At 57.9% G+C, this 24,831-nt stretch overlaps 2 protein-coding genes across 6 annotated transcripts; both read left to right on the top strand.

Annotated features, from left to right (window-relative positions):
• Positions 1-2,549: 2,549 nt before the first annotated feature.
• Positions 2,550-14,092, top strand: CSK (C-terminal Src kinase). Its single transcript, XM_030498088.1, has 13 exons — positions 2,550-2,912; positions 8,396-8,470; positions 8,781-8,894; positions 9,435-9,547; positions 10,185-10,404; positions 10,755-10,848; positions 10,924-10,989; positions 11,129-11,228; positions 11,373-11,463; positions 12,205-12,278; positions 12,389-12,584; positions 13,039-13,125; positions 13,221-14,092. Exons 2-13 carry the CDS (start codon positions 8,456-8,458, stop codon positions 13,401-13,403), a joined length of 1,353 nt encoding a protein of 450 aa, XP_030353948.1. The 5' UTR covers positions 2,550-2,912; positions 8,396-8,455; the 3' UTR covers positions 13,404-14,092.
• A 5,832-nt stretch (positions 14,093-19,924) lies between these two features.
• On the top strand, positions 19,925-24,003 carry CPLX3 (complexin 3). 5 transcript variants are annotated; one of them, XM_030498273.1, is made up of 5 exons: positions 19,925-19,956; positions 20,590-20,985; positions 21,129-21,333; positions 21,625-21,712; positions 22,930-24,003. In XM_030498273.1, the coding sequence occupies exons 3-5, from the start codon at positions 21,173-21,175 to the stop codon at positions 23,152-23,154; spliced, it is 474 nt and encodes a 157-aa protein (XP_030354133.1). In that variant the 5' UTR covers positions 19,925-19,956; positions 20,590-20,985; positions 21,129-21,172; the 3' UTR covers positions 23,155-24,003. The 5 variants fall into 5 exon arrangements, with proteins under 5 accessions (XP_030354133.1, XP_030354134.1, XP_030354132.1 ...); XM_030498274.1 differs by lacking the exon at positions 19,925-19,956 and adding an exon at positions 20,085-20,192 and having other exon boundaries at positions 20,590-20,764; XM_030498272.1 differs by lacking the exon at positions 19,925-19,956 and adding an exon at positions 20,085-20,192.
• Positions 24,004-24,831: the final 828 nt, after the last annotated feature.

Raw genomic sequence — 24,831 nt, 5'->3', positions numbered from 1 at the left:
AGGAATCCCAGACCCAGTGGTTATGTGAGGAAGGATATTTCTGGACTTTGGACAAGGGCCTGTAGGGACAGGACAAGGGCAATGGCTTTAACCTGCCAGAGGGGAGGCTGAGATGAGCTCTGAGGCAGAAGCTCTTCCCTGTGAGGGTGCTGAGGCGCTGGCACAGGGTGCCCAGAGAAGCTGTGGCTGCCCCATCCCTGGCAGTGTTCAAGGCCAGGTTGGACACAGGGGCTTGGAGCAACCTGCTCTAGTGGAAGGTGTCCCTGCCCGTGGCAGGGGCTTGGAGCTGGAGGAGCTTTAAGGTCCCTTCAAACCTAGTCTGGGATTCTATGATTCTAGTTACCATCACACAAAAATTCCCACCTGCTGATGGAAACACCTGGAGGAAAAACCTGCCTCTGCCTCCATTCTCCTCGGTCTCTGGCCTGCCCTGTCACCCCGTGTCACCCCGTGTCACCCCGTGTCACCCTGTTCTTGCACGCCTGCTGTGCCTGTGAGCGTGCAAGCGCGGGTGGGTGCACTGGGGCGTGTGGGTAGGTTGGGGCTTGCATCCGCGGGTGTGTTTCTGGTGCACACAGATGCATGAGCTGGTTTCATTTCCTCCCAGGTCGGCTCTGCTCAGGGACCGTGTGAGGATGAGCCCCTTCCCCACCACCCCGACGCCCCATGAACCCACCAGGCCCCAAAGGGAGCTTGGAGCAGCGAAGGTTCTGGGGTCCCTGACTCCACCAGTGGATCCCTGGCTCCTTCTTTTCTATAGGGGCAAGGATGTGCTCCCTAAAAATAGGCTGGTCTTTGCAACCCACCCCATTGGCTGCTCTGGCTCTGCCCCCCAACTCTCCCCATCCTCTGCAGTCCCTTTGTCCCCTTCACGGACATCTCCATCACCTCTTCCTAGTCCAGGGAACAGCATCCTCCCCTCACAGCCATGCAGGGCTGGGACTCTGGTACATCTTTTTGAGCCCTCATCCCTTTTCCAGCAGGAGAGGAGTGGGAGTTGGTTGGAAAACTTCCTGCCCCTTCCCTCCCCAGCCTCCTCAGGGGTACCATGCTCGATGTGTGATCTCTTCCCATGCAATGATGTCCTCCAGAGCTTCCCTGGCCAGCGGAGCTGCTGGCGCTGTCCTTCTTCTCAGTTGGGTGGGTTTTGGGCACCCACGGCTCAGCAGGGGGCTGCCAAAGCATGTGGTGAAGCAAGGGGTAGCCAAAAAGTGGAGGGAGGCCGGTGCCTGGGCTTCCTGCTCTGCCCTGCGTGGGGCAGGAAGTGACAATCAACAGCCATCTCGGTGTGGGTGCCGAGGCCCCTTTGCACTTTGGTGTTCCAGCGAGGCCTCCCAGTGGGAAGGGGGGGACTCCGGTCCCTCCCCAGCACCCACGGGCCTGCGCCCACCCCCAGGAATGGAGCGACCCCGGACCAACCCAAGGGACCGTGTGGTGGTGGGTAAGGAAATGCTCCAGGATGCCCAAGCGCTATTTCCTTTCTCCCATTCGCCTTTCGTGCTGCTCCCTTATGGGAGCAACCCCGACACCTCAGGCAAGTTCTCAGGCCTGGCCATGCAGTGCCTGCACTGCGGGGCACCCACAGCCTCCCACCCTGCTACAGTGTGTCCCAACATCCTCACCCCATCATCAGCATCGTCGTCATTATCATCATTATTGTTATTCTTGCTGCTGTTGATATTACACCATAGAACCATAGAATCGTAGATTGGTTTGGGTTGGAAGGGACCTTAAAGATCATATAAATACAATCATTTCACATCGTATCACATCACATCATAGCATAGCATATATCCTATCATATATTATTAGTAAACTACATTGTATTATTGCATGTAGCATACTATTTACATGTTATATTACATTATGTCATATATAATATAATATAATATATTAATTAATGTTATGCTACATTATATTATATTAGGTTAGGTTATATATAACATGCTAGGATAGGATGATATCATATCATGCATTATATAATATCATATATCGCTAGTATATTGTATTACATTGCATTATGTATTATTGTTACAGTATGTAGCATGTTGTATGTACAATATATACCACATACATATATATAGTATATATAGTATATAGTATACATATAGTATATATGTAGTAGTATATATATAGTAGTGTACATATATACTATATATATACACTATACTACTATATATGTAGTATATATACACTACTACTATATATATAGTATATCGTATGTACTATATACTACATACTACATACTATATAGTATAGTACAGTATTAGTATATTATACTATTTTGATAGTATTTTCATAGTATTTCGCTACTTGAGCATTTCATTACAATTTCTTGCTGGTTTATCAGCAGCAGCAGCGTTTTATTTGTATTTTAATACTATTACAGCGCAGTTTTGCGCCCACCGAGCAGGTACCGGCGGCGCGGGCAGGAGCACAGGGGACAGCCGGGTCCGGGTGCGGGCGCCGGTGCGGGTCCCGGTCCCGGTGCGGGTGCGGGTGCGGCGGCCCCCGGCAGGTGGCGGCCCCGCTCCGCTGCGCTCCGCCCCGCTCCGCTCGCCCCGTTCCGCTCCGCGCCGCTCCGAGCCGTGCCGGCGCAGGCGCGCTGCTCGGGGCGCTCCGATTCCGGGCGCCGCTTCCTCCCAGCAGGCCCCGCCGCCCCGGGCGGACCCCGCGCCCCGCGCCCGGCCCGACCTGGGCTGCAGAACCGCCGCTGCCCCCCCGTGCCCCCCCCGCGCCCCTCCCGCCGCACCGGGCTCGGCCCCGCCGGGCGGCGGCGGCGGCGGCGGCTCCGGCTTCCTCCGCCCCTTCCGCCCCCCCCGCGCCCCCCCGCCGGCCCAGCCGAGCCCGGAGGCCCCCGGCAGCGCCGCATGGAGCAGCCGGCGGCGGGCTGAGCCCCCTGCCCGAGGGAGGTGAGTGCCGCACCGCGGAGCCGCGCCGGCGGCTCGGGAGGGGGGGACACACGCACCGGGGGGTGCCCGCACACACCACCCCCCCCCCCGCACCGGGCTGGGGGTCGCGTCCCCGCCGCCGGGGGAGCGGAGCCGGGGCCGGGAGCGCGGCGGCCGCCCAGCACAGACAATGGGGCCTGCGGGGCGGGCGGGGGGGCACGGCCGTGCTGCCTGACCCGGCACGGGTGACCCCGGCACCGGCCGCTCCCGGCCCTGCTCCGGGCCCCAGGGACACGGGCACCGCCGGGGAGGGGGCTGCGTCCTTCCAGCCCCGGCCATGGAGGGAGCCAGGGACCCCCCGCAGCATCCCCTGCCCGAGGGGGGGACCCGCTGCCCGGCGAGGGGCTGCCACCGCTTCCTCCCTCCTCCCGCCCCATCCCTGTCTCCATCCCCATCCCACCCTCCCGCTCCATCCTCATCCTCCCGCCCCATCCTCATCCCATACAAAGGCCGGGGCCGTTTCGGTTGCTGCTGGCGGGGTTTTTGAGAGCGGTTGGGGCGGAAGGAGGGAGCTGGGGCCGGGCATCAGAAGGGGCTGGCAGCAATGGTTAGGGTTTTTTCCCCCTATTTTTATGTATTGATGTTCACGTTTCTGGTCCCTGAGGCGGGGACGGGTTATTTATAGCGGCGGCTGTTGCCCATCGGTTGATCGAGAGCGAAAGGGGCTGTGCCAGAGTGCGGGGAGAAAAGTCACACACAATAACTCCAACCAAAGGTGTGAGGGCCGGGCAGCGGGAGGAGGGTGATGGCTGCCTTCCTCCCCAACAGAGCGGAGCTCAACCCGGGCTTCCCTCTGGAAGAGCCCATCCCAATCCCTGCCAAGGCGGAGAGTGGCCGGAGAGGACTGTGGGAGCGCAGCGAAGGGATGCAGGGAGCATCCCTTGGGTCCTCATCCCTCACTCTGCATCGGCGGGATGGTGGTGATGAAGCAAAGCCTCATCAAGGGTAGCAGGACCGGGACAATCCCCCTGGGAGCACAGAGAGGTTTGGGGCGCTCTTCACCCTGTAACTGCTGCCTTCACCCCCCCTGTCTTTTCAGTTTGGGGGGGTGTTTGCGATGAAAACCCTTTCAACCGTGCCCCACGCGGCTTCACGATGTGCCCATCCCCAGGGATGCCCCGACACCCTCCAGGACCTGAAAGGTCCCCCTGGGAAGGGGATGCCGGGGTGATTTGTGGGATAAAGAGGGCAGAAAATCACCCCGATGGGTTGTTTTTTGTAGGAAAGATGACTAGGAAAACCCCTTTGCCGTGGGGAGGCCGGGAGCAGCATCTCTCCAGGCCTCCACCTGCCTCCCCTGGGCACCTTCTGAGGTCTGAAGAGCAACATCTTCTCTTCTGATGAGAAGAATAAAGAAATGAAAGCAAGAAAAGGAAAGACCCCCCCGCCTTCCCAGCCATGCAGGGCTGGGGGAGCAGCAGCAGAGCCCTGCGAACCAGCCAGCTCGCTGATGAGATAAAGGAGGAACATTTGTCTTTCGATTAGAGTAATCGTAGGTGTTACTTGTAATAACAGGAGATAAGATCTTTTGGAAAGTGTGAGGATGTTGTCTGATTTGGGGTTGGGTTGGGGTTTTTTGGTGAAGTCTAAAGGAACTCGAGTTGTTGAGGACTGGGAGCTGTTGTGGTGAGGTGGATGCGGATGGTGCCTGCACACTGAATTCTGTGGGAATGAAGCTTTCCTACCACCTAAACTTGATTTAGCTGGGGCTGGGCAGGGGCTGCTCCCCATTGCCCTCCAGCTAATTGGGTTTGAGGTGGAAATGTGGCATCTTTCCCTCAACCCATCCCTCGGTGCCAGTGGGATTCGGTCAGGGGGGCCCAAATTCTCTGGGTGCTGGTCCCAGCCTGCCCGTGCATCTGGCGCAGCACGATTTTGGCTGGTGATTGACAAGAGGAAAGGTTTCCCTGGTGCCCTTTGGATTATCAGGGTGCCTATGATATTCACCATCCTTGCCCTCCCGCCTTCTCTGGCTCTTCACTATGATACCGGGCTTCCCAGAGGGAAATCTGGGAGTGGGGAGGCAGCGGGGATGAACCTCGGCCCTTCCCAGCGCACAACATGGGGCTGAGGTTCCTCGCCTGGGCAGAGCAGCTCAAAGGATGCTCGGGCAGAGTAAAGGGAGGTGGGTTCCCCTGCGCGCCCCCGCTGCTTCCCTGATGGGAATGGGGATGGGATGTTTCCAGGGGGAGCGAAACCCTCTCCTGGCAGAGCTGAAGAGCCGAACCTGGTGCTTGGCTCTGCTGAATCGGCTGGGCGGCTCCCTGGCTATTTTCTTAATGATTATTTATTTGCTTCAAGCTGGCTTCTGCTGTTGCGCATCCTCCTTGGGGAAGCACCTCTGCTTTGAGAAGGGGCCGTGCTGGTGTTTTCTCGCAGCTCACCAGCTGGAAAAGCAGGGAACGATGCTCCCTTTAGGCTCTGGATCCATCACCGCATCCTTCTCCCAGCGCCGGCTCCCATCGGGATAAGGCGGGATGGCGGAAGCGAGCGCGGGCACGAGGTTGGGGCCGTGCTGGGTGACAGCGGGTGACGCGCTCGGCAGGAACCGCTGGCTGTCACATGAGGCCACCGCAGGCACAGAGCCCTGGGGGGCCGGGTGGCAGCGGCCTCGCTGCTCTCAGGGGCGTGTGGTTTCCTCCTCCTCCTCCTCCTCTGAGGCAGAAATTGGGTAACGATTAAAGCAAGATAATAAATAATCAAGCTGCTGCTTAAAAGTCACCTGCGGGAGGAAGGAGGTCTGTGACAAGGTGTAGATGGGGACATCAGGGCAGCCCCCGGTGCCGTTAACCACCTCCCCTTGTGCTCTCTTTATACCAGTGCCACCACCCGATGTCCCTGATCCGGGAAGGTACATAATGCCATGGAGCATGTTCCTCGTGGCAGGGTTGGCTGGGGCAGTTTCCTCTTTGAAAGAGAAAGAAAACACTCTTCGTAAAGGCTTGAAAGCCCAAAGGCAGGCTGTAAATTTTGGAGCCTCTCTGCATTTGTAAGATTTAAGTGCTGGTGACATTCGTGAGCTGAAAGCACAAACAACCATCCTTCAGGATTGGAAAGATCTGGCTCTGGCACGGGGTGGAGGTAGCTTTTCCAACCTGGTGGGCTGTGGTGCTGGGATGGATCTTTGGGCATCTCTACCAGGTGATGCTCCCCGGCATCCCGACCTAGCTCCTGTGGGTTTTCCAGCTGGAGTCACATCCGGGGTGAAACCTCCTCCTGCTGCTTTCTCTCCTTTGGGTAGTTTAGAATTGCGATGTCGGAGCGCCCGGGCGGTGGGAAGCGCTGACTCAGCGCTTTAAGGATGAGCTGGTCCTTGAGCAACACCCGGGGCCGGCTCCTGCTCGGTGTCCCCATAGGGTGCTGTGTGGGGAACAGGGGCTGAAAGCCCTGGCAATGGGAAATTCCCTCTGCAGGGATGCAGAGGCACCTCTTCTTAAACCAGCTCCTTCCAGGTGTTAGCCAAATCCCTCTGTGGACTGATGGAGGGTGTAGTTTATGCTCTGTTTTTCTTGGGCTGCGTTTCAGACTCGTGCTGCCCGGACCCTTTTTGCTCCACACCAGGTGTACACTCTGAATTTAACCAAAAATCAGCTTGAAAATGAGTTGGAGATGAGGCAGTTTTGGGGGGCTGCATTCCCGGCTGCTGCTCCCCAGCCCAGCATCACCCAGTGCTGCCCTCCCTCAGGTCCTGGCCACCTCTGTGGCCATGTCCCCACCTCATGGGTGCCATTGAGTAGGTTTGGGTGCCATCTCGAGATGCTGTTCTTCATCAGCAGCCCCATGGCTGGCTGGGAAGAAAACCCAGTGCATGGGGCCCAACACTGTGGTGACGGGCTTCTCTGGTAAGGTTCGGGTCCTCAAACTCTGTCCTTGGGGTGAGTGTCTGAGCCTTGACTTCTCCTCTCTGACGCCAAAACTAAAGAGCCCTGTGGCCTGTCCCTGCCCCTGGGGGAAGGTGAAGGAGGTGGTGGGAGCATGACACCTTTTCCGGATGGGTCCGGGCATGGCTGCGGTGGAGCCGGGGCCGCGTCCGCGCCCGCTCTCTTCCTCCCTGTGGTTCTGCCCCTTATCTTCTTCCTCCTCCAGCCTTGCTCTTGTTTCAGTTCCTCCTTCCCAAACTATTTTGAGCTGCTGACAGCAGCGGCCGCTGTCAGCCCTGAGCCCATGCGATGGATTCAGGAACACCTGGGTGGGCTTTGGGGCAGGGATGCGCTTCCTGCATCCCGCACATCCCGCTCTGTGCCCCCAGCCCGGCACGACCCCGGTGCCCCGGCCCAAGAAAGCCTGGTTTGATGCTGGGGACGGTGACTTCATCCCTTCCCCGGGGTCCAAGCAGCGAGCATAAAGGCGGGTTTGTTCCCCTCCCACATGCCAGGGCAGGATGCGACCCAGCCCGGGGCCTCGGGGTGCTGCCGGGGGGTTTGGTCCTGCGGGGAATAGATGTGGTTTATTTCCTTTGGATCCTGGGCCTGGGAAGCTCCCGGGGCTGGATGTTTGCACATGGGGGTCACCAGGCACTGTGGGACAGCGGGGTTCTGGCTGCGTCATCCCCAGTGCTGCCAAGGAGAGGATCAGGATGTGTCTGGATGTGAGCGTGGGGCTCGGGGAAGCTGCATCTCGCTGACTGGATCCCCCGTGCCTCAGTTTCCCCCTTGGTGCTGCAGGGACCATGAACCACCTCACTGGAAGTCCCTGTGCGTGTGTGCGTGTCCCTCCATCCCCATCCCAGCTGAAAAACACTGGCTGAGCTCCCAGGGCTGCCCAAAACCCTCCTCCAGGTGCAGGAGGCTTTGCAGGATGAGGCTGGCGGGGGGGGTTCCAAGGCAGAGGGTTTGGAGCTTCTTGCTGCTGGTTCCACCACGGTGCAGCAGCCACCCCGGGCTGGGGAATGGGATTCAGTGGCTCTTGGAGGTCATCTCTGCTCCCATCCCGTCCCTGGGCACCTCCATCCCTCTGTACCATCCTGTTTCTTCCCCTGGATCCTTGATGCTGATGCTGCAGTGGTCACGCAGCACATAAAACCTCCGCTCTTAAGAAGCTGGATCCATGCAAATACCTTATAATCTGGCTGAGCAGCTCTGCACTGGTCCCACTCCTGGCTCAGTGGACCCGGAGCTCCCGCTTCCACATCGCTCTGGGGACATTTTGGAAGCAGCACCTCGATCTGTTCCCTTCTTGGTGGTTAAGAGATGCTGGCGTGGCTCAGGGAGCATCCTTTGTGGAAGGGCTCCTTGTACGTCATCCTTACACAGCCCACCGTGCCTGGTTGTGGCTGCCCCATCCCTGGCAGTGTTCAAGGCCAGGTTGGACACAGGGGCTTGGAGCAACCTGCTCTAGTGGAAGGTGTCCCTGCCTGTGGCAGGGGGTTGGAACTGGATGAGCTTTAAGGTCCTTCCATCCCAAACCAGTCTGGGATTCTAAGTTATCCTTTGTCCCTGCTGCAGGTCTCATGGTACCCAGTGACGTGTCCCCCCGTGAGAGTCGCGCTCCAGCCTCCTGAGAAGATGTCAGGGATGCAGGTAAGCATTGGGCAAGGATGGAGCGGGCTCTTCACCCATGCAGCAGTGGCCCCAGGGCTCAGGAGGGGCTTGTCCCCATCCCCCTGTGCCCTGCAGAAGCCCAGCACCACAGGGACCTGTGTTTGAGTGTGTGTCCGTCCCCCTCCATTCCCGTCCCAGCTGAAAACCCCGTCTGAGCACCCAGGGCTGCCCCGAATCCCCCAAACTGCTCTGGGCTTAAGTGAATCCCATTGGGTTTGCATGAGAGGGGGTTGAGGGGGGCCAGGGGTGCCCAGCCGGGCTCTGACACCATCCTGCTGTCCCCGGCCAGGCCGTTTGGCCATCCGGTACAGAATGTATCGCCAAGTACAACTTCCACGGTACCGCCGAGCAGGACCTGCCCTTCAGCAAAGGAGACGTCCTTACCATTGTCGCTGTCACCAAGGTAAGGCCATCACCTCCCCGTGGCCCCCCATGGCAGCACCCTGCTGCCAGCCCCATGCTGGGAGTTCCACAGGATGCTGGGAGCATCCCTGCATCCCGCCACACGCCGTGTCAGTGGGATCTCCTGGTCCCGATGGACATCCCGCAGGGCTGGAATGGGGCCATGCATTCGGTTAATTAACTCACGGCCTCTTTAGTTAAGGTTTCTCCAGATTGGAAGCCTCTGGAGTGCCCCCTGGGAGGTGGAGGAGGTTGGGAAGAGGCTCACATTGGAGCAATACTTGGTGCCAGGGGGAAAAGAGAGTGGCCATGGGTTGGGGGTGCCCAACAGCCTGGGAAGGGGATTGTGGTGACCCCCATGGGGCCACCAACATCAGCATTTGCTGGTTCCAGCACCCTCTATGACCTCTGTGGATGTCCTGTGCTCACCCCATCCTGCCTGCAGCTTGGGGGCACGCAGAGCTCCTGTGGGCTGCTTGGGTGGGATGCTGCTGTCTCCAGAGGTCGTGGGCTCCTCATGGCATCTCTGCTGTCCCTGCAGGATCCCAACTGGTACAAGGCAAAGAACAAGGTGGGCCGGGAGGGCATCATCCCTGCTAACTACGTGCAGAAGCGGGAAGGAGTGAAAGCTGGGATCAAGCTCAGCCTCATGCCGTGAGTATCCACTGGGGATTCTGCCACTGGGAATACTGGGGGGAGCTGGCTTGGTGCGGAGCATCCCCACTGCATGAGACCGGAGATCCAGCTGACCCCGCGTCCCGACAGAATCCCTCACAGGGTTTAGTGAGGTGTAAAGGCAGAAGGAACAGGAGTTTGGGCTTTCCCAAGTGGGCAATCCCAAGTGGATTTGGGATCCAGTGCTGCTGAGGAAAGCTCTGAGCGCCTTTGGAGCTGCCTGCAGAGCTGGGAAGACGGATGGTTGGATTGCATTCCAAAATAGGTCTTTTCCTCAAAGTTATGGTTGTGAAGGCTGCTGGAGGGAGGAAGGGGATTGGAGTGGGGTCTGTATGGGAGGGGTAGGAGATAGGCAGATGGGTGGATGGATGGGTTTGATATCCCTGCATCCCAGAGCCACCAGTCACCCACTCTGGAGGATCCAGGGCTGCCATGGGGAGGAAGGGTGCGTGGAGGGGAGCAGGACACCATGGAAGGAGGTGTGTAGTGGGGTGTATGGGGGCAGCAAGGAGGAGCATGGGCAAGCTGGCTCCATGCAGGCAGGGCTGAAGACTGCTCCACATCCTCATCCCAAACACATCCCAAATCCTCACCCTGCCCTCCGTGCCCGTTGCAGGTGGTTTCATGGGAAGATCACTCGGGAGCAGGCGGAGAGGCTGCTGTACCCCCCCGAGACGGGGCTGTTCCTGGTGCGGGAGAGCACCAACTACCCCGGGGACTACACGCTGTGCGTCAGCTGCGAGGGGAAGGTGGAGCACTACCGCATCATCTACTCCTCCAGCAAGCTGAGCATCGACGAGGAGGTCTACTTCGAAAACCTCATGCAGCTGGTGGAGGTGAGGGCTCACTGCTCCTGTCCCCCTCGGCCAGCATGGGGACCATAGGTTTGAGGTTGGGGGAGTTGGGGCATATGGGTCTGAGCTTGTGGGGTGCAGGTCTGGAGCCCAGGAGATGGTGGGACCTTCTGTGCCCACTCCATGGGGCAAAGTGGAGGATGGAGGCAGGACAAAGGGCTGGCTGGATGGACAGGAGGAGGGATTGGGACCCCCGAGCTCCCCCTGTGCCCCATCCATGGCCTTGTGCTGCCACCTGGTGGGATCCCAGAGCCTGGCATCACCTTGGCAGGGACCCCCCGCCCCGGGGTGTCCCCCACCCCACTGCAATGTCCCCATGTCCCCCTCCCCAGCATTACACCACGGATGCGGACGGGCTCTGCACCCGCCTCATCAAACCCAAGGTGATGGAGGGGACGGTGGCAGCGCAGGACGAGTTCTCCCGCAGTGAGTGGCCGTACCCCTTCCCCGGCTCCTGGGGACCCCCCCAGCACCCCCTCACCCTCCTCCTCCCTCTCGCAGGCGGCTGGGCCCTCAACATGAAGGACCTCAAACTGCTGCAGATCATTGGCAAGGGGGAATTCGGAGGTAAGCCCTGTGCCCCCAACACTATGGTGGCCCTAAGGTGTGTGGGGGAGGCTCTGCAGCCCCCCCAGGGTGATGGTGGGGTCCTGGGAGGCCAGGATGCTTCCCAGTGTCTCCTGTGCCCGTCTCTCCTGGCCTGCAGACGTGATGCTGGGGGATTACCGGGGGAACAAAGTCGCCGTGAAGTGCATTAAAAATGATGCCACAGCTCAAGCCTTTCTGGCGGAGGCGTCCGTCATGACGTGAGTGTTACGGGGGGGGACAGCGCGAGGGAGGGGGCTCCTCTGTCCGTGCAGAGCAGGGGCGGGTGGTCCCCAATGTCCTGTGGGGACCGTGGGACCCTTCTTCACCCCAACCCCTGCCCTGAGCCCTCCCGTGCCACACAGGCAGCTCCGACACAGCAACCTGGTGCAGCTCCTGGGGGTGATCGTGGAGGAGAAGAGCGGCCTTTACATCGTCACCGAGTACATGGCCAAGGTGAGACCCCCGCCCCAAGCACCCTCCCTTTGCCCTCTGTGTCCCTGCCAGGGCTTCACCACACAGACCCAGCTTGGGTGGCTTCTCCCTGGGGCCACTGTGGTGGTTGGAGGTTGTATGTCCCGTTGCTGGCTCCAAGGGAAGAGATGTTGTCGCACACGGGAGGGGGCAGTGGGTTGGATGCTGACCCTGATGGCACCATTGTGAGACCCCATTTGCAGCACTGTGTGCAGCTCTGGTGTCCCCAGCATAAGAAGGACATGGAGCTGTTGGAGCAAGTCCAGAGGAGGGTCACAATCAGGGGCTGGAGCAGCTCCTGTGTGGAGACAGGCTGAGAACATTGGGGCTGTTCAGCCTGGAGAAGAGAAGCTGTGTGGAGACCTCAGAGCAGCTTCCAGTGTCTGAAGGGGGCTACAAGGATGCTGGAGAGGGACTCTTCATCAGGGACTGTAGCGATAGGACAAGGGGTGATGGGTTCACACTGAAACAGGGGAAGTTCAGGTTGGATTTAAGGCAGAAGCTCTTCCCTGTGAGGGTGCTGAGGCGCTGGCACAGGGTGCCCAGAGAAGCTGTGGCTGCCCCATCCCTGGCAGTGTTCAAGGCCAGGTTGGACACAGGGGCTTGGAGCAACCTGCTCTAGTGGAAGGTGTCCCTGCCCGTGGCAGGGGGTTGGAACTGGATGATTTTAAGGTCCTTTCCAACCCAAACCATTCCATGATTCTATGATCTCCATCTCTCCAGGGCAGCCTAGTAGACTACCTGCGGTCACGCGGGCGGTCAGTCCTCGGTGCAGACTGCCTCCTGAAGTTCTCCTTGTAAGTATAGGCCAAAGCACCAAGGGTTGGCCGTGCCCACCACCCTGACCCGCACCCAGCAGCGTTTTGGGGCCTCCTCGCTAACCCCCTTCTCTCCCCACCCCAACCAGAGATGTCTGTGAAGCCATGGAGTACCTAGAAGCCAACAACTTTGTCCACCGGGACCTGGCAGCAAGGAACGTGCTGGTTTCAGAGGACAACATTGCAAAGGTCAGCGATTTTGGGCTGACCAAGGAAGCCTCCTCCACGCAGGACACGGGGAAGCTGCCCGTGAAGTGGACAGCACCAGAAGCACTTAGAGAAAAGGTGGGTGAGCAGCGAGTGGATTGATATAAGGAAGAAGCTCTTCCCTGTGAGGGTGCTGAGGCGCTGGCACAGGGTGCCCAGAGAAGCTGTGGCTGCCCCATCCCTGGCAGTGTTCAAGGCCAGGTTGGACACAGGGGCTTGGAGCAACCTGCTCTAGTGGAAGGTGTCCCTGCCCGTGGCAGGGGGTTGGAACTGGATGATATTAAGGTCCTTTCCAACCCAAACCATTCTGTGATTCTATGACCCCCCAGCTGGGAGGATGTGCTGGAAACACATGTGACCCCTTATGGAAAGGGATGCACCCCAGGCTGCCCCAACTTTTCCACTCAGACATGGTGCTTGAGCCCCAGTTCCTGCTGTCTGACCCCTAAAACCGGCTGCCCTGAGGGTGGGGAGGAAGATCTGTTGCCCCCATCCCTACCTAAGCCCACTCATGGGGCTTCTCTCCCTCCAGAAATTCTCCACCAAGTCAGACGTGTGGAGCTTCGGGATCCTCCTCTGGGAAATCTACTCCTTCGGGCGAGTGCCTTATCCGAGAATTGTAAGTGAGGACCATCCCCGTGCCCTCAGGGCTGGGTATTGGGAGGGGGAACCCCCCCTCCTCCCCATCCTGACCCCCTTCCCCTGTCCCCCCAGCCCCTGAAGGACGTGGTACCCCGCGTGGAGAAGGGCTATAAGATGGATGCTCCCGACGGCTGCCCCGCTGTCGTCTATGACGTGATGAAGAAGTGCTGGACCCTGGACCCCGGCCACCGGCCGTCCTTCCACCAGCTCCGTGAACAGCTAGTGCATATCAAAGAGAAGGAGCTCTACCTGTGAGGGGGGGCACCGGGAGCGGCCAGGAGGGAGCCCCAGGGGTGCTTCACCCCCCCCCCCCCAATTCTCCCGGTTGCTTCCAAACTTCCAAATCAATCTGGTTTTTTAATATTATTTTTTATTTTTTTCCCAGGTTTTGGGGGGTTTTTTGGGTCTCCCAAGCTCTTTTTTTTTTTTTTTTCCTTTGGGGGGGTGGGTTTTTTGTTTTCAAAATTTGGGGGTTTTTTTTGTTGTTGTTGTTGGGTTTTTTTTTCACTGTTTTTTATGATTTGAAGCCGGGCCCGGCCCCGCGCCAGGCGTTTTCCTAAAGTACGAATCTTATTTTTTAATGTAATTAAAAGAAAACACAAAAAAAAAAAGAAAAAAAAAAAGGAGAGGAGAAGAAGAAGAAGAAGAAGGAGGTCGATAAAAGAAGAAGAATAATAAACTCAGCCAATGAACCGGACACACGGAAAGGAAACCCCAGCGACAGAAGTGATGGTTAAAGGGGAGCCGCCGCCTCGCCGCGGCCCCGCGAGCCGCTTTCCTTTTGGGTTGTTTTGCTTTAAACTCGTTGCAATGTTTGCATGCTGTCTCCAGAGGCCTTTTTTTCCAGTCCTGTCCAGTGCTTTATTCTCATGTAATGCTACCGACTGTGAGATTAAAACTGTAATAAAAAACAAAACACAACCACCAAAACCATTCCCCCCGGACGCGGCGCATCCTGCCTCACTGCTCCTTCTGTCTCTGCTCCCGTGGGGATAGTTCTTCCCCCATCTCTGCGGGGCCACCATAGAGCTGGGATGAGCAGCTCGGCTCCATACCATGAGAACTGGTGAGGTTGTGGCAGGGATGATGCTGCCAAAGTGCCCCTTTAAGCCAGGCTTTATCTTCCGCCTTTGGGGATTCCGCTTTTAGGTAAAAGGCAGAAGCTCTTCCCTGTGAGGGTGCTGAGGCGCTGGCAAAGGGTGCCCAGAGAAGCTGTGGCTGCCCCATCCCTGGCAGTGTTCAAGGCCAGGTTGGACACAGGGGCTTTAGTGACATGCTCCAGTGTGAGGCATCCCTGCCCATGGTAGAGTGTTGAACTGGATGATCTTACGGTCCTTTGAACCCAAACCAGTCTGGGATTCCATGCTTGGACCAGGCAGCAGAAGATTTGGGGATGCTATTTGGGGCTTGTGGATCTTGTTCTCTCTCCTGTTTGTCTCAGCCAAAGAGCTGGAGACATCTGTGCAAGGGGACTCCGCGTGTCCTGCACTCTGAAGGGGTGTCCCCGTGGAGTCCCTGCTGCCTTAAGGGATGGAGGTGGTGTCTGGCACACTGGGCTCAGCAGCTTTAGAATGGTTCCCTTCACCCATAGAGAATTATTCAGTGTTAAACGATGCACAGGGCATCAGCTTTACCGGCTGCCTGCTGCGCAAACCAGCCGGGAGCCCTGGGTCTGGTTTGGGCCAGGATGGAGACTGAGATTCCTCTTGGCAGGGGGGATCAAAGGGAAAAATAGGGAGTGCTGGGACAGCAGGCGCAGCTCGGGTCGAGGTGGGATGGAGGAGGGAGTGACACGGCAGTGGTACCTGCCCCTGAGACCTCAGGGTGCCCGGAGGGGACAGGACAGGGATGTTCGGGGGCTTGATCCACCGCAGGGTTTCATTTCCCCTGGGCTAACCCCCGCATCCCCCCATTCCTCCTAGTGCTCCAGCAGGCCCCAGCAATATAAGCGGCTTTACGTTGGGGGCTTATGAAGATTAAAGTCATTTACAGGCAAAGCCTGCAAGGAAGATGCGTTTGAAATGGCGAGCAATACCCAGCACCTTCTTGTGATGGTGGCGAAACCCTAACCCAAAACTCAGCCAGACCTCGAGTTTTCCTCTAAATGGCACCCATCACCAAGTCTGTGCTCAGTCCCACGGGCAGAGAGGAGCTTTGGGTGGCTTTGGTGCCATAGTGGCATCCTCAGCATCCTCCAGGATGCAGCTGGAGGCTGCTGAAGAGGACTGCTGTAAGAAATCCTGTTCTTCACTGCAGAAAGGAGGGCTGAGCCCTGCCAGGCCCCTCCTGATGCCAGCACCCGTGCCTCATAAGGTGCTGTTTGCTCCTGACTCCTGTCGCTGGGTCTCCCCCACTTTGGGCTGCTGCCCATTGATGCCCAGCCAAGGACAGCATGTATCCCACGAGGTGATTTCTCCCCCGGGATTCTGGGGCTGTTTCCTTCAGCTGTGAACCCATCAGCAGCTTGGGGGGGATCCAGGCTGCCGGCTCCTGCGTGACACCGGCGGCTACTGTGGCTCTTGGGTGCTGGCTCACAACATGTCCCCTCTTCCTCCTCCTCCTCCTCCTCTTCCCATTAGCGACAGGGAGATGGGCACTGGGCCCAGTTGTGTCAGCTCCCATCCTGCCTCAAGTTCACAGTGTGAATCATCAGCAGCAGGCAGGGAGTGATTCCTGCTGAGCGCCGCGGTGCCCGTGACACGGCACAAAGGGACTTGCTTTGCCTCTCCCTCTGCCTTTGCCACGCGGCTTTGCCAGAGTCTCGGGCTTTAAACAGCTCCTGGAAACCCAGCTCCTGGTTCTGGTGCAGAAGGAGCTTTGCTTTTCCTTCCCTTATCCCTCCCCTTCCCGGCTCCTTCACCTGCTTCCCCTCGCACCGACATCTCTTCCCGCTCCCTCTTGGAGCAAGCCTGTCCCATCCCTGCTCCCAGCAGAGATGCTCTGACCTTTAGCTCTGACCCTTCCCCACACCCCGGCCCTGCCTTCCTTCTCCCCTTACCCCAGGGGTGCAGGGAGCCTTCCTCTCCCTCAACAAACTTCAAAGGGAACCGGAGCGCCCATCTGTTCCCAGCGCAATTCCAGCTGCAATTCCTCACTGCTTCCTATTTCCCAGGGTTGCAAAACATCCATCCCAAGAGGAAGGGGTGCACTGTGCCCCCTCCCAAGCTGCCCGCTGCTTAATGCCCTCAGTGCCGCTGGGAGCAAACTACCAGCTCTCATTATGGCCGGACGAGGCTCCTTCTGCTCCATCCCTGATGCGCGGGCTTCCAGAGCCCTGGCATCTGTGCCCTGCCTGCACGTCCTCCCCCTGCTCGCCTGACTTTATCACCAGCACTATTTATAGCGTGCTGCACAAAGCCGTTCCCAGCACCGTTCCGTGCCGTTCACCTCATCCAGCTCTGCCTTTTCCTTCAGAGCACTCCAGGAAATGAAGGCAAGGCTGGAAAGATCCCCCGTGGGAAAGCTGTGCGTGTGTGTGTTCCGGCTGGCGTGTGCCTTTGCTCCGGGCTTGCTCTGCACCACCGGCAGTGAGGCAGCACATGGTGTCCCCATGTGCCTGTTTACATGCTCTGTGTGTCTGTCCGGGTGTATTTATGTCAGTGCTTGGGTGCAGGCTCTGCCAACCCGCACCCCAACCACCTCCCTCTTCTTCCTCCTCACCCCCCAACAGCACCCCTCCTTGGGCAGGGGTTACAACCAGCCTGGCCTCTGTTGTGACCTGCTCCCCTGCCTGGTTACCCTTCTCTTCTGGGGATGCACCCACAGCACCCCAAACCCCGCATCGCTTGGGGCAGAGGCTGCATGTCCCTGCACACAGCTCTGGCAGGACCGTTCCCATCCCACCCCAAGAAATCCTTTGCTCAAATACGGAGTCTGGGCAACCCCGCACTCAGCCCTGTGATGAGATGAGGGGACTCAGAGGGAATTTGGGGATATCTCCGCAGCATCCCAGCTTCCCTTCCCAGGCCCCACTGGGGGGATGCTCTGCCAGGCCAGCCCAGGGCCATTATCCAGCTGATTCTATCAGTCATTACCAGAACAATGTTAGAAATGTAAAAGTATTTTGTATTTCTAGAGAAGAGATGGGCATGACCCTGTGAAGGACCTTGCAACTCCTTCCTCCCAAGCAGAGACAGTGATACTCATGCTGAGGTCAGCTCTGCTGCCGCCCCACAGCTAGGTGTGCAATTAAACACAAGGTGTTTTAAAAGGAATATGGATTCATTAGGTGTGACACAGAGCCTACGTGATATGCTGCTCTCCCTGAATAAAACAAAGAATATCAAATAAGAACAGAAATAACCCTCCCCCCTTTGGGATTTCTTCATCCTTAGTTGATGACGACAGATTTTTGGCACTCAAAGGCTTGGTTCTATAGGAGTTGGAAGGTTTCACATGGAAATGGCTTCCCTAGGTCATGAAAAGGCAGCTTTGATTTCATTTCCATACTGAGCGGAGCGCTGCGTTGCATTGCACCTTCCGCAGCCAAGGCAAACTCCAGATGCATTTCACTTCATTTAATTACATCCGAGTGCCATGAAAGGAAGTCATTTCATTTGATCACTTACAGCACCCTCACCCTATCCGTGCTCTATTGCCCGTGTTAGTGATACAGTGGCACTTTTATCCCCACGGGTGCTGGGCAGAAGGGAACCCACTGCCCTTTGAAGGGGTGTTATGCTCAAGAGCTCAGGCCAGGTTGGACACAGGGGCTTGGAGCAACCTGCTCTAGTGGAAGGTGTCCCTGCCCGTGGCAGGGGGTTGGAACTGGATCAGCTTTAAGGTCCCTTCAAACCATTCTATGCTTCTATGATATTTTCTCTTGAGCTCTTGGCAGCTGAAGCTCGTGTGGTCCCAAACAGCTCCAGGACCCTCCAGCCAAGCTCTCCCTCACAAGATCCTGCTGCATTTGACCTCAGCACCTCAGCACCTCAGCATCTTCTTAACAACTTCTTTATATCTGTCACGGGGTGACAGTTGCCTTCTTACAGCTTAAAGCAGTTTACACAGGGAAGCTGATTGCACCATACGTACCTACACAACACACCTTCATCGGCTGTTCTGTTTCAGCTCAGATTAATTACTATTGATGTGTAATCAGAGCCTGCTCGATTGCTTTTTTGCTGGTGGGGACCTCCAAGAAAGGGGGCAGGTGTCCCTCACTGTCCCCACAGCCACCCCACCACTGGCAGGAGATCCTTGCCCAGGGGATGCTGAGCTCCCAGCTCCATCCCAGCTGCCACCATCACGGATGGATGTCACTGTCCCTTATCCCTGTGCCTGGAGCAGGCAGCTGCCCCATCCGTGTGGCAGCCATGGGAGGAATCCTGGTCAGTTCTGGTCCCCTGCAGGGATCTCTGGAGCATCATACGAAGCCTTCGTTGAGGGGAGAGCTTCCAGCTGCGGCTTTGGAGCCAGTTCTCCTATTACCTGGCAAGAAGAGCTGAAATGATCCCTCTCTCTGTGGCAGAGGAAACCGAACTACTTGCATCCTATTCAAATCAGGTGTCAATGCTGAGAGAGGATCCTCTTAACTTCCACCGGCTTGTCTGGGGCTGGCTGCTACCGAGGGACGTTTCATCTCCCTCCCGTCTAATCCAGGGAGATGTGTGATATAGCATAAGCTAATATAATAGGTCATGCAAGGATTTACATCTCATTACTGCAGGTTAGAGTCCTGGCAGGGAGGATGACTCACTCTGACTTGAATATATTGCAGGGATAAGGAACAGTTCAGCTGCCCAAAGAAAAGCAGATGGGGAAATCAACCACCTTAAAGCATCACCAACCCTCTGAAGGCCCTTCCTCCTCTATCTGCTCCAGATGGGACTCTGGCCTCTCTGGAAAGAGCCTGGGCCAAAGAGCCAGAGGGATTGGAGAGCTTCCAGCAGCTGCAAGACTTCCTTTTGCCCTTTGCTCCATCCTAATAAAAGCAGCTCCCTACCCTGTGTGAGTATTCACATGCTTGTTTTCACCTAGCTGCCTTGGCCAAGCTTTCCTGCTCATCACGAGCTGTTTTCTCTCCGTCTCTCAGACAGGGAGGCTACATGGGAGCTGACCCATCCAACCCAGCTGGAAAAAATCGGTCCTGACTTCAAGTCTCTTGCTGTTAGTGAGTTCTTAGACAGAAATCCGGCCTGAGCAAAGCTCCCATGACCAGCCACATCCAAAGCCTGCTCTGAACTAACCCACGTCTCAAACCTTCCCAGCATCCGAGGGCATGGGATGTGAGCAGGGATGCTTTTCCTGCCCTCTGCCCCTCTTTCCCCCAGCCCTTGGCTGACTGGCAGCCAGAACTTGAATACACTGTTGCCAATGGGATGCCAAGAAAAATAGCCAAGACAAATACGTGATTTATCCTGGATTTAGTTTCTCTTTAAGGCACATTTTTGCCTGGTACCACCTTGGGCAAGGGGGGAAGGGAGAAGACGGCTCCATTCCCCCTCCCTCTTTCACTTGATCGCCTCACAGCTGTTCCATCATTTTAATCTGCAGAGGTTGTCTTAAATTTGGGAAATGCAATGATTTCCTGAAGCCGGGATTGGGGTTTGAATCCACGTTCGCTTTCTCATGAGCAGAGAAAGAAAAAAGGGAGAAATGCCCGTGAAAGCCAGGCTGGCCATCTGGAAGGGAGGTGCATTTCTGATGCCATTAATTGCTCACTCCCTAAGGCCCCTGGTACGGCTGCAGTCAAGGGAGATTGCAGGAGTGGGAAGTGGGAGCGGGGGCAGGATGGGAGCCAGGAAAGCTGGAGGGGCCGAGGGAATTACAAATCAGTGCCTTCTCTGGCCTCAGCCTATTGATTTAGGTGACCGATGGATGTGTGGGTCCGTGGGTTGTACATCAGTGAGTGGGAGCTTTAATATCAATGAATACCATTAGTAGGAATGAGAGGAAGAGGGGTTTGTGCACGGCAGCCCTTAGCTCTACAAGCAAACAACAGTTGCTCCTCGTGTACGGCACATATGGCTTTCACAGGGTATTAAATCCGGCTTTTCCCCCAGCCAGACCTAGAGGATGGGGATAGATGGAAGAGGCGCTTCGGTGTGTTTGCTGCAGGGCAGCGCGGCCGGGCGCGGGAGGACACGGGGCGCGGGGGCCGGGGGTCAGGCAGGGCTCAGGGCATCCCCCGGGGCCGGGCCGGGGGGGCGGCGGCGGCGGCTCCGCCTCTGCCGGGCGGGGGGCGGCGGGGCCGGGGCCGGGGCCGGGGCGGTGCTGCCGCCCCGCACACACCGGAGCTGTCCGCGACACGGTGCTGCAGCGCCCGCCGCGCCGCGCCGCTCCGGCCAGCCCGGCCCCGGCCCCGGCATGGGCAGCGCGGCGGCGGGGACACGCTGAGCACCGGCAGCGCGGGAGCCCGGTGCTCCGCATCCCGGGAACTCGGCGCCGCTGCATCCCGGCTCCCCAGTAACTCTGGCGCTCCGGGAACTCACCTCCACAGCATCCCGGCTCCCGGGTAACCCCGTACTCCGGTATCCCAGGAACTCGGCTCCACTGTAACCCGGCATCCCGGTAATCCCGTCCTCCGGCATCTCAGGAACTCGGCTTCACGGAAACCCGGCAACCCCGTACTCCAGCATCCCGGGAACTCGGATCTGCTGCACCCTAGCATCCCGGTAACCCCGTACTCCACCATCCCTAAAACTCGGCGCCACTGCACCCCGGCTCCCCGGTAATCTGGTACTCGGGTGCTCCGGGAACTCATCTCCACAGCACCGCTGGTCCCAGGCAACCCCGTACCCCTGCGCTTCGGGACTCGGCTCTGCTGAGCCTGGCTCCTCAATAACCCTGTACTCCTGCTCCCCGGGAACTCTCACCGCAGCTTCCCAGCTTCCCGGTAACTCCCGGCACCAAGTACACCTCGGCTCCCCGGCTTCACCCTGAGCCCGGTTCCCTGGGCTTCCCATAACTGAGCATCCCCACTTTCCCTGCCCCTCGGTACCCTGCACCCCATCTCCCCATTAACCCCGGTTCTCCCAGCACCCCAGCTCCCCGGCACCCCTGCTCCCCCCGGGACCACGACCATGGCGTTCATGGTAAAGAGCATGGTGGGGGGGCAGCTGAAGAACCTCACGGGTGGTCTGGGCGGCGAGGAGAAGAGCGAGGGCGAGAAGTCTCCGGCCGAGGCGCAGGGAATGACCCGCGAAGAATATGAGGAATATCAGCGGCAGCTGGTGGAGGAGAAGTAAGTGAGACCTGCAGCGGGTATCGGGGTGTGGGGGTGCCCCCTCTGCAGCCCCATGCAGGGCAGGCTGGGGGGAGACAGCGCTGGGGACAGCAGGGCTATGAGGGAGTTTAATGAACCCCCTAATCCCTTAATCCGCTTCCTCGCCCGGGAGATGGGATTGTTTTCGCCTGTTGGGATGCACTGGGAGGGGAGGAAATGGTGGGGAAATGGGGCTTTGCAGAGGAGATGGGGGGGACCCGGGTTGGGGAGGATGTTCAGACCCCGGTAGCTGCCCCGTGTGGTTCACAGGATGGAGAGAGATGCCCAGTTCGCCCAGCGCAAGGCGGAGAGAGCCACGGTCAGGTCCCACTTCCGAGACAAGTACAGGCTCCCCAAGGTACGGCCGTGCTGGGCATGGGGGGACACCATGGGGGGCTCGGTGCATGGGGAAGAGGCACCACAGCCCTTGGATGGGTGGGCTTCCAACTACAAAGCTCAAATGCAAACCAGTTCCCCTCACAAGCACCCTTCCACGCAAATCCTGGCCCCTTCCAGTCACTCGTGAGCACCACAACCCAAATAGTGGGACTCTCAGCACCCCCTCAACCATGCTTCATCCCCTCTTCCTCTCTTTTGCTCCCTAAATCCAGCAGGATGAGGGGAAGCTGCCTTTACCCCGGGCTCTCAGCACTGTAGCTGGGAGTGGAGCTGGAATTACACCTTCCCAGCTGGATTAGCCCGCTCCTCTCCCCGGATTATTTGGCAAACACTTCCTACCTAAAGTCCTATTTCGGACTTTCCATTCTGGTGATGAATGATTCACCAGAAACAACCTAATCAAGGGATAATTCAGCCATTCTTGGACTTGCTACAAGCTCTTCTCCCCCCAAACCCACCCTTTATTCAGCAGGGGCCTCAGTGGTGAATACTCTAAATTGGAGCCAGGCTAATATTAGTTGGGAAAAGTCAGCTCAGCCAAGTGATATTGTTCAGATCGTTTGTTAGTGCTCAGCATCCCCCTGCTCCAAACACCCCTTTTACTGCCAGGAAACAAACAGCTGGAAAAGGAACGTTTCCCCCGCCAAAAGCAAGAAAAGGCAGAAAGAGACGGAGATTTCTTTTTATCTCTGGGGGAAACGGGGATTAGTTCAGCTCTGGCCCCCGATTCTTATCCTTTCGCATGGTTGAGATGTCCCTTCTCATCTTCTGACAAGTTTCTTCTGCTCATCACTGATCCCGCTTGGCAGCCCGGCTGCCTCTTGCCATGTCTCCCTGTGGCTCTGCAGCCCTGATTTCTGGTGGGCACAGCCATTGAGTGTACGTGGAGCTTAACTGGGTGCTAAACCTCCCCAGCACCAGTTTACACCGATGCTGGCACACTGAGGTCCCTTGGTGTGCACCCAGGCTCTGCTCACCCACATCCCCTCTGGGTCAGCACCCAACCCACAGCATCAGCGTGACTCGCACCCTCCAGGGATCATCCCCCATGGACCTTAAACCAGGGAGACAGCTCAAAACCCACACTCCGGAGCAGTGTGAGCCCTTCACGTGCCCTCAGTGCCTGCAGAACCCTCTGTGGCACCCCCTGCCTGACTTTTGCCCTGCTCATTGCAGAACGAAACGGATGACAACCAGATCCAGCTGGTGGGAGGTGACGTGGAGCTGCCCAAGGAGCTGGCCAAGATGATCGAGCAGGACAACGAGGAGGAGGAAGAGAAGAACTCGGTTATCGGCCAACTCAGCAACATCCAGAACCTGGACCTTGATTCCTTGAAGGACAAAGCTTCGGCCACGCTCGAGGACCTGAAGCAGTCGGCTGAGAAGTGCTCCATGATGTGAGGTGGCAGCAGCCCCGCTCCCCGCCGGTGGGATGAGCAGGGAGGGGGCGCAGCCGAGCGGTGCTGCCTGCAGCGGGGACCCCACTGATGTTGTCCCCCTCGCCCCGCGGGAGCCGGGTCCTCCTCCTGCGCCGCGGGAAGCCGCAAGTCCCTGCCCCAGATGTCCCCGATGTGTGGCTATTGTCTTGTTCTCCGGTCTGAGGTTAGAGCCAAGAGGCAGCATGTTCCCCCCGTGCCCCAGCCAACCCCTGTGCCCGTGGCAGCAGGTGTCCTTAGCGAGAGCGGGGAAGGAAAGCCCTGCGTGACCTTGGGGTGTCATTGAAGCACGTCAGCATGCGAAGGCAAAGGCTTTCCCACAGAGCTGAGCCCAGGCACTGGGTTCCTGCCTCCTGGAAATGATGGGGAGGCTCCGGTTCGCTCTGCAAGGACGAGGCACGGTGTGAAATGAGAAATAACATCCTGTCCATGCAAGAAACACCAACCACTGTGCCCTTGAGGGCCCCTCTGGAAGGAGTCATCCGGGAAGGACCTGCTACACCATCCCAGTCAGCCCAGCAGGAAGGGGGGTGTTGAGGACTGGAGGGCTGAAGCCTGAATTGATGCCAGAGAGGAATAAAACCCCCTCCCCGGTGCCCGTCGGAGCCCACACCAGCCCTTCCCCAGGGTGGGATTCGCTCGTGTCCTTGTTCCTTCCAGAAGAACAAAGTGATAAGGGAATCTCTCCTCCTCCTCCTCTGTCGTGCTGTAGTTGTGCGCTGTGCTCATCGAGTGTCTCTCCACCTCCTCTGCCGTCCCTGTGCCACGGTACAGTTATAACTGGTGGAATAAATACCAGGAGATGTCTATGCATTCATGTCTCTCCTTGAGAAGTACTTGCCTGGGGGTGCCCGAGGTACGAGGGGTACAGAGAGACCAAGGGCATCCCCTTTACAGAGCAGGGGGAGCAGGGATGGGAGCTCAAGGGGGAGATCTCCAGCAGCATCACCCAGCAGAGAGCAGCTCGCTGGGCTCCGGGTGGGTGCTTTGCCATGGTTTGTACCAAAGGGATGCTACAAGCAGCTTTTTGTCAGCAGATGGGTTTAAAAGCCAACCCCCCCCCCCAAAACTCCACAGATTTAGGGCTATTTGAGTCAAAAGCCTTCAGCTCACTCCCTGCCACAGCCTCACAGGGTGTCCATGGCACTGCTCCGAGCAAGGACACAGCTCTGCCCAATACAGGTGGGATTTCAAGCTGGAGCAGCTCCGGCCTGGTTACATCCCAGCAGGGGAGGTGGCTGCCTGCAGCAGCCTTCCTGGAAAACACTTGGCACAGGCTGGGAATGTCTTGCTCCAAATCCCAGTGGAGGGGATTAACTGTGATTTGCTTTTGCAGGGGAGTTGGGTCAGCCAGGAGAACACAGGGGAGGCTGCGGGGAAGCTGGGGGGGGATTATTATTTGTTATTATTATTACTACAGCAAGGATGCTGGATCAGGCCATGCAGGGCTGAGCAAAGCTCCCTGGTACAGCCAGGACATTGCTTTCTGCCCCCAAACCCCTGGTACTACCATGCTGGGGCCAGGCAGCCCTGAGCAACTCCTGAAGCCCTCCAAAGCCAGTGGTTTTCATAGAATCCCAGCCTGGTTTGGGTTGGAAAGGACCTTAAAGCTCACCCAGTTCCAACCCCTGCCACGGGCAGG

This window comes from Strigops habroptila, chromosome 9 (genome assembly GCF_004027225.2).
Source record: "Strigops habroptila isolate Jane chromosome 9, bStrHab1.2.pri, whole genome shotgun sequence".
Taxonomy (NCBI): domain Eukaryota; kingdom Metazoa; phylum Chordata; class Aves; order Psittaciformes; family Psittacidae; genus Strigops; species Strigops habroptila.
Note: the sequence above shows the minus strand (reverse complement) of the source record. Positions and strands in the feature narration are given on the sequence as shown.